This window comes from Anomaloglossus baeobatrachus, chromosome 8 (genome assembly GCF_048569485.1).
Source record: "Anomaloglossus baeobatrachus isolate aAnoBae1 chromosome 8, aAnoBae1.hap1, whole genome shotgun sequence".
Taxonomy (NCBI): Eukaryota; Metazoa; Chordata; class Amphibia; order Anura; family Aromobatidae; genus Anomaloglossus; species Anomaloglossus baeobatrachus.
In genome coordinates, this window is record NC_134360.1 from 4,450,341 (window position 1) to 4,464,763 (window position 14,423).

General features: G+C 47.9%; 1 protein-coding gene across 1 annotated transcript in view; it reads right to left on the reverse strand.

The window, feature by feature from the left end:
- SYN2 (synapsin II) overlaps positions 1–14,423 on the reverse strand; it is a 347,187-nt gene that overhangs the window by 25,619 nt on the left and 307,145 nt on the right. The window contains exon 10 of the mRNA XM_075321261.1: positions 6,674–6,823. Within this exon, the coding sequence (XP_075177376.1) occupies positions 6,674–6,823 (150 nt within the window). The remainder of the gene's footprint in view (positions 1–6,673; positions 6,824–14,423) is intronic.

Sequence of the window (14,423 nt, forward strand, 5' to 3'; positions counted from 1 at the left end):
TAGAGCAAGCACGAGAATCCAATGACTGGTGCTAGAGAATACGCACTTGTAGAGGAGTCACCGAGCATGATCTGGGTCTCTGCACTTGTAGAGGAATCACCAAGCATGATCTGGGTCTCTGGCACTCGTAGGGCAGTCATTGACCATGATCTGGGTCTCTGGCATTTGTAGGGGAGTCAGTGAGCATGATCTGGGTCTCTGGCACTCGTAGGGGCATCATTGAGCATGATCTAGGTCTGTGGTATTCGTAGTGGAGACATTGACCATGATCTGGATCTCTGGCACTCGTAGGGTTGTCACTGAACATGATCTGGGTCTCTAGCACTCGTAGAGGAGTCACAGAGCATGATCTGGGTCTCTGGCACTCGTAGAGGAGTCATTGACCATGATCTCTGTCTCTGGCACTCGTAGGGGAGTCATTGAGCATGATCTGGGTCTGTGGTATTCGTAGTGGAGTAATTGACCATGATCTCTGTCTGTGGCACGCGTAGGGGAGTCATTGAGCATGATCTGGGTCTCTGGCACTCGTAGGGGAGTCATTGAGCATGATCTGGGTCTCTGGCACTTGTAGGGGAGTCATTGAGCATGATCTGGGTCTCTGGCACTTGTAGGGGAGTCATTGAGCATGATCTGGGTCTCTGGCACCCGTAGGGGCATCACAGAGCATGATCTGGGTCTCTGGCACCCGTAGGGGCATCACAGAGCATGATCTGGGTCTCTGGCACTCTTAGGGAAGTAACTGGGCATGAAGGGTATCTGGTAGCTGACAAAAGTGAGCTAAATGTAAGCTAAACAGGGAGCTGCACAGAGTACCAAGCTCCTGTACTTCAGGGTAAATACAACAGGCCCCCACCCACCATTTGGCTCTGAAATAATGCATTTGTTTTATATAGCTGGTGATCGACTGATGATTTGGCTCCCAGTTATCTCTCCTAGCGCCTGTGTTCTCATCTCCAGGGAGAACGAAATGATCAGCCGGTGAAATGCCGCAGTACTGATCTGTCTCTCCCTTGGCATCATCTGCCGGTGGAGAGTTGGGAGGCTCAAACTCATTAGACCGATCCTGGCCGAATCTGACAATATTGGCCCCCCCCGTGACTCTCTCCACTACAGAACTGGCCTCCCAGAAAGTCTGTTGGCTACTAGTGGTTGACCGAATCTATGAAAGCCCTCCACAACTCTGTAAACCTCAGACATGGAGTTGGTGTGGGCAATTTTTGGTCCTTTTGTGTCCAAGACAGTGGTCTAGTTTCGTCAATCATTTGTACACAAAGAAGTAAAGGAAAAAAAACCTGAGCTGCATTACCAACCGGGAGCAGAATTAGTACTCCACCTGTCGGGTACGTTCACACAACCGCCATCAGATGAGCACCTTGTACTGTATTTTACGTGGTATAAGACTATTCACCTGCTGGTGGAGCGCAGCCAAGTCTAGAACTGCCCTAATCTTAGCTTCAGACCACTCTGACTATGGAGTGGCTCCATTTCTCCATTGTGGCTGCCTCGCCGATGTATACGGCAGGAAGACTTCGGCCGGTGAATGATCGGGGCCAGACTTTAGCTGGTGAGGGCTGTTTGCACATGAACAGTATGGCGACATATCATTAAAGTGTGATTACCAAGAATAGTAATGCAGCACAGAAGCGCCATATAACAGCAAACACTGCGCTAGTCATTAACTCCCCGCTGTACGGTGTCATATGAAGTCCACCTCCGCATTTACAGGAGCCGGTTACTGAGTAGCCAGAACCTCGTGGGAGAAGCCGCCATGGATGGGACGGAAATCTTCACTTTACAAGTGCTAATGGCTCCTGACGACTTATTTACCTCGGCCGTGATGTCTCAGGAGGACATAAAACCAAAAGCAACAAAGACTCATGAGCCATAAAAGCATTTCACAAGCCCATGAGATGATAAACTGCAGAGGCCTCACCAATTCACTCACCGCTTGTTGGAAAGCTGCACTTTTAGTTTTTGTTGTGTTTTTTTAGGATTTTGTTGTTATTTTTAATTTTCTCCATTGTATACAATGTGAATATGAGGCAAAAAATGTGTGGAAAATCCCACAATCCAGAGAAGTGCTGGGAGCAAGTTCTGAGGTCTTCCAGGCCTTGATATACCTGGTCTATGCCTGTGATCGGCCCCTTTATTGCCGCAACCTCTGCTCTCGCGGGATCAACACCGATTCCTTTACTCTGGAAAGAGATTTTATTTGCTGTAAAATTGTTCATCTTTTTATAAATGCAACATAATTAATACTTAAATCAGCTGTGCATATGCTAATGAGACAGGACTAGTCCTTGAGGGCGTTGCTTAATCCTGACTAGTCCAGGGGACGTTGCTTACTCCAGACTAGTCTGGGGGGCGTCACTTACTCCAGACTAGTCCGGGGGGTGTCATTAACTGCAGACTAGTCCAGGGACGTCTCTTATTCCAGACTAGTCCGGCCTCGGCATGATTGACAGCCTCCATATATTCCTTATCATGGGAACTGGTAATCTAACACATGAATGCTACGTGTCATGGTCCTTCCATATGACGGGAAGTTTATGGAAACGAGCAATCTGGCCAAGCGCGGTGTGATTAGAGGAGGCAGAACCATTCAGGGGGAAAGATACGTGTGCTGAACAAGTCCAGGGGGCGGCTCTTACTCCAGAATAGTCCAGGGGGTGTATCTTAGTCCACACTAGTCCGGCCTCATCAGCTGTTGGACAGCTAAGATGCATTCCTAAAAAACAGCAGAAATAGTGCGCTACATGGCATCTCCACAATAAAGAAAGACTATAGTAACAGATGGGGAACACGCGGGGTGTGTTTGGCATTGTCTAGGTGACTCCGTTGCACTCATTACTCTCATTGTCTACCAGGCACAGGACGTCCGGACAAAATGGAGCGGCTGTGCAGATTTCAGCTCCATTTGAGGAGTCACAAGGCTGCAGTCATAAAACGACACATAGAGAAACTTCATACTGGTGGATTTATTGTGGACAAGCCCTTTAAGTGCTCAGGGTGTGGATATCACACACTCGTGGCCTCGTGACCGCCGTCCCGGCTCTGACTGCAGAGAATCCTGACAGCGCAGACCTGAGGAGTCACAACTCTGCAGTCACAGAGTGACACATAGAGAGACTTCAGACTGGTGGATTTATTGTGGACAAGCCCTTTAAGTGCTCAGGGTGTGGATATCACACACTCAGTGTCTGTACAGCGCTGTGGAATATGATGCCGCTATACAAGGAAGTAAAGTAAATAAGCAGAAGGTTTTTATGCTTTATAGAAGTGTTCTACAGATGGTATATGGGATCAGACATCACTTCCCCGGACCACGTATAACGGCCGCCATCTTTCATTGATCTGGTTTTCCCTCATAGAACCAAGCAGCTGAAAACAAGAATAAGAAGCCGCTCACAGAAGAGCGAAGACGTCCAAGTGCAGTGAATGGCAGGAAACCGATCCATGTAAGAAATCTTGGCCCGGACTGGAGCTCGCTGTCCAGGAAATAAAGGGTCAATGTAAACTGTTGGTTGAGGCTATTCCTGGCCCTTACATGTTCACAGGTCGCACAGTTCGGGGCATTAGAGCCAAAGACGTAAACATGAGCCTCACAACAATCTCCATCCTGACGAAACGAGCAGTCACTAATGACTGAGTATGGAGAAGACGAGACCATCGGCAAGGCCGCCCGCCATGTATACATGATTATCCAGGATGGAAGTGTGACTAGCATTGCCGAATGTCTAGTAACCACGAAAACCACGTATCTTCACTGCAAAATTAGGGCCCCTTTATACACCAAGATTTCCTAAAAATGTCCAATTATCAGCACAACCCCCATTCATGTGCCCCATTAGGCCACAACCAGGCTCCAGGATAGGACATTGCTTCATCTCTAAACAATGCATTGATTTCACCTCACATAATGCAAAGAAAACAAGTTCATAATCATTTCCAAACAACAATATAATAATGTGTTACCCTCAGGAAGATCCAGAAATCAATATTGTGTGGAATAACCAGGATTATTAATCCCAGCTTTCATGCGTCTTGGCCGCTTTCCACCAGTCTGTCACACGGCTTTTGGGTGACCTTATGCCACTACTGGTGCAGAAATGTAAGCAGTTCTTCCTTGTTTTATGGCTTGTGACTATCCATCTTCCTCTTGATTACATTCCAGAGGTTTTCCATGTGGTTCAGGTCTGGAGATTGAGCTGGCCATGACAGGGTTTTGATGTAGTGGTCCTTCATCCACACATTGATTGACCTAGCTGTGTGGCATGGCACATTGTCCTGCTGGAAACACCAGTCCTCAGAGTTGGGGAACATTGCCTGAGCAGAAGGAAGCACCTGTTTTTCCAGGATAACCTTGTATGCGGCTTGACTCATGCGTCCTAAACAAAGTTTAACCTGCTCAATTGGACCATAGAGGACTGGAGTAAGGTAATCTTCTCTGATGAGTCTAATTTTCAGCTTTGCCCAACACCTGGTCGTCTAATGGCTAGACGGAGACCTGGAGAAGCGACAAGCCACAGTATCTTGCACCCACTGTGAAATTTGGTGGAGGATTGGTGATGATGATAATGCTTCAGCAAGGCTGGAATTGGGCAGATTAAGGTTTGCGAAAAACTTATGAATCAAGCCACATACAAGGTTATCCTGGAAAAACAGTTGCTTCCTTCTGCTCAGGTAATGTTCCCCAACTCTGAGGACTGTTTTTTCCAGCAGGACAATGCGCCATGCCACACAGCTAGGTCAATCAATGTGTGGATGAAGGACCACCACATCAAAACCCTGTTATGGGCAGCCCAATCTCCAGATCTGAACCCCATTGAAAACCTCTGGAATGTAATCAAGAGCAATATGGATAGTCACAAGCCATCAAACAAAGAAGAACTGCTTATATTTCTGCACCAAGAGGGGCATAAGATCACCCAAAAGCAGTGTGAAGACTGGAGGAAAGCGGCCAAGACGCAGGAAAGCTGGGATTACACATCATGGTTATTCCACAGAATATTGATTTCTGAATCCTCCTGAGGTAAAACATTATTATATTGTTGTGTGTAAATGATGAGGAACTTGTTTTCTTTGCATTATTTGAGGTGAAAGCGCTGCGCATTCTGTGCATTGTTCTGTTATTTTCACCATTTCTCATTTTCTGAAAATACAACATTTATTGCTGGAAATTCGGAGACGTCGTCAGCAGATTATAGAATAAAGAACAATTTACATTTCACTCAGAAATAGAGAAAAATCAGAAAAACTGACAATCTGCAGGGTCTCTGAATTTTTGCCAGAGCTGTATATATACACACATACAGGTAATATGTATTATTGCTGTCTGCTTCTAATGTCACAGTCACTTGACCGCTGCAGTCGATCGCAGGCACCAGCAGTCAGGACACCAGGCAGTCATCACTCCCGGGCTCAGCGCTGTTTTTGTGTGGGGGGGGGGGTTTGCCCCCTGCAGCTTTATACATTGTATTTTTCAGGCCTGACAGCCCCTTTAATTATTCTCCTGCTACATCCTCAGCGATGATCTGGACTCCGCGGTGGAGCCTTACTACAGTCTACAAGCGCCATCTAGTGCTCATCATGTGATGATACAACGGATTCCTGCAAAACTGTTCATGTGCAATAAATAATCCCGTGCGGAGATTACCGTTATCTCCAGGTATAATCGCCTCCACATTACGGGCTACCAGTGATCAGCCAGTTCAGAGCACAGGGTCCCGGCCTGGAGGGGTCTACATTGGGGAAACCTTGCACCGTCTGCCTTTTGTAGCTTCTGTGTTGCACTGTCTATTGTGGGCTCCAGAGTGAGTTAACTGTGTGTCTATCAGTGAGCTCATTCTGATGGGCCGGGGAGTTTTGCACCTCTTATCTGTCTTTTTTTAGCTCCTCTTGGCTGATTTTTCACCGAGCCTTTGTGTTGGGAAACAAAGACTCTATAAAAACCAAACAGTGAATTTTTTTTAGTGAAACCTAATTGAAAAAATAATTTTTAGATCCAAATATAAAAGTACAAGAAGAAAAATAAATAAACATCTGTCCCTGAAGGTGGACAATCCCTTTAACGTTTGATAAATCCTCTCTGGTGATGTGATAGGGAGTCTAGGATGAACCACAAGATGCTATTACCTGCTCTCGGCTGTGGGGCCTTGGGTAACGCCGCTCCCTATTTAGTCCTCCTGGTTCTGGCTGCCAGCAGTAGTTGGCTCTACCCGGCCCCTGTGTCTCGCCCTTGTATCCTGAACACTCCTGCTCTTGGGCTCTTCCGCTCGGCTTATTTTTCAGTTTACATGACCGTCTGTCCCTGACTTTGCTCTCATCTCATGGTAACGACCCTCCCCCCTTTCTTTCTGCCCGCTCGCTCCACGGGTCAGCAACACCGCAGTGAATGTAACACAGGGGGCCCTGCGTAAATCCAGATTCCTGTTTAGGGGTGAAAGGGTAAAGGCCAGGGTTACCCGGACCTTGTGCAAACTGTCTGTGGAAGCCCTATTACATGTGTCTCCTACTCCAGGGAATGTTACATAAGGTGCGTTCTCTGGGAGCAGATAGCAGCTGGTCAGTCAGGAGCTGGGGACGGATCCTAATCTGATATTATCTATCCTGCAAACAGGTCATCAGTATATTAGCCCTGGACTGCTCCTTTATGTTGCGCTGTTCATGGTACCTGTGGCTGTGCGGTTGCCGTTGGTCTTTGCGGGGAAGGAATCGGAGTTTTCGACAAAACATAATTCATCTTGTTAACAACTAGTTCCGCTATCAGCTGCCGATCCTCCACTTGGTGTTCACCGATCACCGGCATCGTACAATCCATGACCTGGAAGACAAGAGACAGGAGGTTTATACGAGAACGTCCATGTCCCGGTGCTTCATTATACGCCTGTACATCATGTCACCTCCACTACTGGCACCTGACGGGCCTTCATCAGTGATGGCAAATGGCCAACAGACGGGAAGCATTGCCATAACTAGGGACAGCCGGCCATTACCTGCCAGCAGCATTGCCATAACTAGGGACAGTCGCCCATGGGCACAGGCGGATAGTACCTGCCAGCAGCATTGCCATAACTAGGGAGAGTCGCCCATGGGCACAGGCGGCCATTACCTGCCGGCAGCATTGCCATAACTAGGGACAGCCGGCCATTACCTGCCGGCAGCATTGCCATAACTAGGGACAGTCGCCCATGGGCACAGGCGGATAGTACCTGCCGGCAGCATTGCCATAACTAGGGAGAGTCGCCCATGGGCACAGGCGGCCATTACCTGCCGGCAGCATTGCCATAACTAGGGACAGTCGCCCATGGGCACAGGCGGATAGTACCTGCTGGCAGCATTGCCATAACTAGGGACAGTCGCCCATAGGCACAGGCGGCCATTACCTGCCGGCAGCAATGCCATTACCAGGGACAGAGTCACTCATGGGCACAGGCGGCCATTACCTGCCGGCAGCAATGCCATTACCAGGGACAGAGTCACTCATGGGCACAGGCGGCCATTACCTGCCGGCAGCATTGCCATAACTAGGGACAGTCGCCCATAGGCACAGGCGGCCATTACCTGCCGGCAGCAATGCCATTACCAGGGACAGAGTTACTCATGGGCACAGGCGGCCATTACCTGCCGGCAGCAATGCCATTACCAGGGACAGAGTCACTCATGGGCACAGGCGGCCATTTCCTGCCGGCAGCATTGCCATAACTAGGGACAGTCGCCCATGGGCACAGGCGGATAGTGCCTGCCCGCAGCAATGCCATTACCAGGGGCAGAGTCACTCATGGGCACAGGCGGATAGTGCCTGCCGGCAGCAATGCCATTACCAGGGGCAGAGTCACTCATGGGCACAGGCGGATAGTGCCTGCCGGCAGCAATGCCATTACCAGGGGCAGAGTCACTCATGGGCACAGGCGGCCATTACCTGCCGGCAGCATTGCCATAACTAGGGACAGTCGCCCATGGGCACAAGCGGATAGTACCTGCCGGCAGCAATGCCATTACCAAGGACAGAGTCACTCATGGGCACAGGCGGCCATTGCCATAACTAGGGACAGTCGCCCATGGGCACAGGCAGCCATTACCTGCCGGCAGCATTGCCATTACCAGTGACAGAGTCACTCATGGGTACAGGCGGCCATTACCTGCCGGCAGCCGCTCACTGGATATTTACACACAATCAAAATTATTCAACCCCCATTGCAGTTTGTTATTTTCGGTAAAAATTGACCGACTTTCTGCAATAAACCAATAAAAAGAGAACAATGTAAAGAGCTGAACGCAAAGAATCCACAGAACTAAGAGGTTTCTGCAAATTCAACTCATTAAAGGGCATATGTCACCTGCGTCGCCCCTCGTGAGCCGTCTATACGGGCCGCTAGGCAGAGAATGCTGAATAAAGTGACACCAAGATATCCGCAATACGATGTCTTCTTGCTGAGAAATCAACATTTTCTTATATGTAAATGAGCTGTTAAGATCTATGGGCGGGGCACTGAGCTGCCTGAGACTCCGCCTCCAGGGATTAGTGTAAATGACAGTGAGTTTTACCAGTGTGAGACACGTAATGACTGACAGTCTGCTCCCTTGATGTACATGTCTCACACTGGCAACGCCTCCTTGTCATTTATACTAATCCCTGGAGGTGGAGTCTCAGGGAGATCAGTGCCCCGCCCATAGATCTTAATAGCTCATTTACATAAAAGAAAAACATGGATTTCTCTGGAATAAAACATCGGATGGCAGATATCTTGGTGTCATTGTTTTCAGCTTCTTATGACCTGCGGTCGTACAGACAGCTCAGGAGGGACGATCCTGCTGACAGATCCCCTTTAAGATTGGTGATTGTGCCCCAGTCTTAATGAAGACGCTGCTGGAGTAAGATGGGCCCTTTTCATTATCACGCTTGCCATATGCCTCGGTTATCGGGCCTTAGACTGACGGAAGATTGTATCCCGGGTATTAAATGTATTTTTCATTTTTACCACAAAGTCACCACTGATGAATGAGCTGAAAACACAGAGAAAATCCAAACACACGAGATGGTGAATATAAAAAAAGAAAACAAAAAGCAACAAGTGAACACATATAAAATACATATATAAAATACACATAAAATCGCCTCTATAAAGGCTGAACATGTCAGCAGAGTGCATACGTTCTCTAGACCACGGCTGCGGTTCTGCGGTGTCACCAGCAGGGGGCAGAGTGATCTGGAGAGTCCCTGCAGACGCTGCTCTGTGATTAGCCCGTTATGTTCATGTTCACACTGTGCGGAAAACCACATTAAAAAGAACATTTTATTTACTCTTCAATAAGCTTCCTATTCATCTCAATGGGAATATATCGCCCTATAGTGCACACACATGGGTTTTTGTGCATTTTTTAATTTGTTAAATGAAGCAAACGTTCATTTTTTCAGTATTTTCTTTTGATTGACAAAAAAAATCCTCAAACACAAAAACTAAAAAAACAAACCCCAAACACCAAAAATGCTAAAAAAAAGTAATGTTTTTTTAATTTAAAATTTTCAGTGATAAAAAACACATAAAAATCCTCTGCTTGAGCGTAACTTAATAAATGGTCATAGATTTCGGCTAGTGATACACGGCAGTGTGAGGGTTAATATAAGATCACATCTGCTCTGCGACTTTACATCTAATGATTGTGACCGGGAACGCAACACGACTCGCTGCAGCACACCGCATCGCGCCGCAGCACACCGCATCGCGCCGCAGCACACCGCAGCGCGCCGCAGGACGACTGTCTCACAAAATACAAAACTTTGTCATATTTGGTCCCCTGTAGCCCCAGAGGGTTCAATGTGGAGCGCGACGTATGATTCACAAACAACCGGTTTTCTTTACAGTCAAATGTAAATTCTAGAAGAGTCACACAACAGATTATCATAACGTGGTTTTATCGTGCAAAAATGCATCAACAGGTCCAACCGTAATGGGCAATTACTATCTGAAAAACTGCAGCAAAGATTGGTGCAGTGAAAACCACTGAGCCACCGTGCTGCTCTATATACAGTACAGTGCTAACCACTGAGCCAACATGCTGCTCTATATACAGTACAGTGCTAACCACTGAGCCATCATGCTGCTCTATATACAGTACAGTGCTAACCACTGAGGCTTAGAAAAGTAGAATGGAAAGGCACTTACTGAGTTTATAGTGTCCAAAAATCCTTTATTCCATCATTAGATAAAACAGTGTAGGCAATGGGGGGGCGGGGGTGCACGAGGCACGTCGGACGACGACCGTTTCGCTTCTGCATTCTACTTTTCTATGTTCTACAAGTGTTTTTCTTGTGAAAAGAGCACCACGGTTTTTCCCTCTCATTAGCCAGTACTTAATTGACAGATTCGGTGTATATGGCTCCAGAATGCAGACCATTCACCGCTGAATGTGGAGAGTGCCCAGTATTTCCTCCTCCGTTTTATCACTAACCACTGAGCCACTATGCTGCTCTCTCTCTCTCTCTCTCTATATATATATATTACAATGCTAACCACTGAACCACCATCCTGTCCTATGTATTGTACAATACTAACCACTGAGCCACCGCAATGCCCTATATATACTATATATAGTACAGCAATAACCACTGAGTCTTGAGCACATTCACCACGCCATGGTCCTGCAGGAGCAGCACTCTTCAGAGTGGTTCAAAAGACCTGCTGCTCCTGTAGGACCATGACGTGGTGAATGTGCTGAAGACGCAGTGACTTCTGGGAGTGTCAGGACCTGGACGCCACCGATGAGCGACAGACATTTTAATCCTCCCTATTATATAGGGGGCATTGGGTAGAACGTGGTCTTGTAAAGTGTTTTTCCACATATTTACTGTTTTTGTGTGTTTATTCCCATCATTTACCAGCAGCGGGATGAGTCGGGGTGCAGCCGGGGTGCGCTGTGCCGACACCTCAGAGCCCCGCTTTAGGCCTCCCCTTTCTAATCTGAGCTGGTGCCGGTGATTCTGTTCAGTCTTTGATTTACATCAACTACAAGAAACTTCTAAAGGCCCCGTTACACGCTACAATTTATCTGACGATCACATGTGCGACGTGACACGCCCAGATCGTAGTTACGATTTGCCGGTATCGCTTACAGGTCGTTTATTTGTTGTCACACATAACGATCTCAATATAAACGCATCAGCGATCAACGACATATTGTTGCACCCAGGCGGTCGTTTGAATGTTGTTCGTCGTTGGCAGGGTGTAAAATGGAGCAATATGTTGGCTGCGTCCCCAAAAGCGAACAATTTTTTAAAAATGAACGACGTGTCAACGATCCACGAATTACATCCTATTTGTGATCGTTCTGAGACGCTCGTAGGTGTCACACGCAACAACGTCGCGAACGATGCCGGATGTGCGTCACAGAATCCGTGACCCCGACGACATATCGCCCGATATATCGTCTCGTGTAACGCCGCCTTTAGTGAATATAAAGGAGAGAAATGAAGCTGCAGGTGGAAAACGTGATGTGAGCGTCGAAAACCACTAATTTCTCATTGCGATGTAGACCAGATTTATGTCAGTGACAGACAGTTAATAATATGATTATATGCACTGGTATGTATATGTGGCACCCCTGAGGCCTCAGTCACCACAGGGTACTGCACCTCACTTAAGGTGCAGTACTCATCCCGGGTAAGGAAGAGGTTAACTGTTGGTGTTTCTTTCTCACATCCACAAACCACACACAGTCAGGTGCTTTCCCACCGGGTGGGGGTGGGGGCGGTGGCCTTTAGTAGGCGGGGGGGCGGGGGTGTGTGTGTGGCCATCAAGAAGCATGGGACTTTCCCGCTCATTAGGACAACCACCTGGGGAGCGGGCACCACTTGAGGAAAAGGAAGGAGCATCTTCACACATAGTTAGCCCCGGGCACAGCTTGGGGTGAGGAGCACAGTCGGGACTTCAGTCCAGGCATATTCTCTCTACCTTCACACTTCTGGGAGCGCCATAGGACCCGCAGCTTGGAGCAGGCAGCTCAGCCCGGGTCCTCTACCGCTACCGGGGATTTCCAAGACAATCTCTCATTTTAATTTGGAAATCTCAGGTCTGTAACTGGACAGGGAGCTAATAGTTCATTTTCTGGCATCCCCCCCTTACTAAAAGGAATGGGGACGTCCAGCTTGGGTAACAACGGACTATCTGCCCATTCTTTTAGGCTCGGGCTCACCAGGTCTAGGTGTCAGGAAAGATGATCTTTAAACTCCCAGAGATGAACCCTCCTTGGGTTTGGCTTTCTGGTAGCCCAATGGCCCGAAATAAAAGTTCACAGCTTTTATGGCCCTTTGCACAATTTTAGTAGATCTCTACCTCTGGCCCTTGGTAAAATGCTTTTAACCTGTACCCCAGTAACTGAGATGAGCAGGCCGCCCTTCCCCTCCTCGGGCAGTCTGTGGACAGGCAGGATAGAGGCTCCCGGTCATGTTGAGCTTTGATCATGTTAATATGACAGACCTTCTGACAGTTTATACGTTCATCAGGGTCAGAACATAGTTAAGATCCTTCAGACCCTGGGAAACCGTGCAGGGTCCCTCCGAGGCAGCCAGGAACTTGTTCTGCAACATCGGAACCAACACCCAAACCTTTGCTCCCCTCGCAGACCCTCAGTCCGGCATTACGGTCATACTGGTTTTTGTTGGTTTGGGCTCAGGTCACATTCTCATGTGCCAGGTTTCTCGGTTTCTGCATTCTCTCTCCCTAAGTCGAGGACATTTTCCACTTCAAAGTCTTCTGGAGTTTCAGGGTTATTCCCCCAAAGCTCATTAATCAGATCAAAAGGGCCCTGACCCTTTGCCCATAAAAACAGTTCACAGCGCAGAACCGAGTATTGGTCTGAGGAACCTCTAGGTAAGCAAACAAAAGATGTAACAGGTAAAATTACCATCGCTTTCCTTCAGTCTCCACCGGCATCTTCAGCTTTTGACTTAGAGCCTCCTTTACGTGTTCACATAGGCCGTTATTCCTGGGATGATAAACGCTGGTTCCCAGACGCTGCACCGGGATTTTCTTGCAGGGACTCCACATTACTTTAGACATCAATTGGTCCCTTGATTGGTCAACGTCTCAATGGGAAGCAACACTTGAGAAAATAGTCATTAGTGCATTGTTGACCAGATTGGCTTGCATGGAAGACAACAGCAGCTTCTGGATACCGTGTGTCATGGTGGACAACTGTAAGATTAACGCATTCCATGGCGGTTGTACTACACATGGCCCTATGATATGGACAGCCACTCACTGGAAAGGCTCTTCAATCTCTGGTCGTGGAATCATTGGGGTCTTATGGATTTTCCCAGTGTTTCCAAATTGCAATTGTGGAAGATCGACAACCATTGGATTTGTCAGTCCCCATATTGGAGCAATAAATGTTATGGGTCACACAGGCTTTAGTCCTTTGTTCTTCCAGATGACGTGTGAGAGATTCAAGAGCAATTCCCAATAATCGGTCCCTAAACACGTAGGACGCAGCCGGACACTTCTGTCCTAAGACTCGTGTGTGTCGGTGGGAGCGACGCCTCATACAACTTTCCTTGTCTCAGTAGATTCTTTCATTGTGAGACTGATTGGTGGATTGGTTCGCAAGACATCAGGTGTCTTAGGGGGCTCTTTTGGTTTTCAGGTCCTGGCCTAGTGGAAAAGCCAGACATGGTCCACTGAGTGGTCTAATTGGGAGCTCGGTAGATCTGTCATGGGAGGGGGCTCTTTGATAGTATTACAGCCTTTGTTTTCTGAAGCGGAGATGGTTGGTTTATTTGTGTACATAGGACTGTACGGTATGTATTTTTATGTATTTTTACCTGATGAAGGCCATGCATGGCTGAAACGCGTTGTAAATATAACTTTTTACCGGCATCAATAAATCTCTGTATCTTGTATGCAGTATCACTCCGGTTCCTGGGATCGCTGCACGGACTTATATTCTCTCACTTCATTATTCTTTTGTGGAGGATCCGTTCTGCACCTTTTCCGTGGAAGCAGCATACGTGGCCGAGTCCACCTGGCTGAGGCAGACCGGAATGAAATACGCTTCATGCATTTTCCAATCGGTGAGTGCGATTTCATGCATTTCCATTGTACCACACGCGGCTATGCTCAGGTTAGCACCGCGCTGTCCTCTCTTCTATATAGGAGAAGTTTCTGGTCCAGCCTTTGTTTTCTGTAATACTGAGGAGAATCAGCGCAATAGGGTCCTACCCAAGAAAAGAAAAGGGGAACACGAGACCAGGCCGCGCGCCGGGTGTGACACCACCGGTATAGGAGCAAAAACAACAACCGCAAGGTCCAGGAGCCCGAAGGCTGGAGGTTACAGATAGAGGCTGGAAGAAGCGGGGAACCATCTGCACTGCTGTAGATAAAACAAAGGTCCAGACCATGAGGTTGTGAAAAGTGCTTTATCTACGC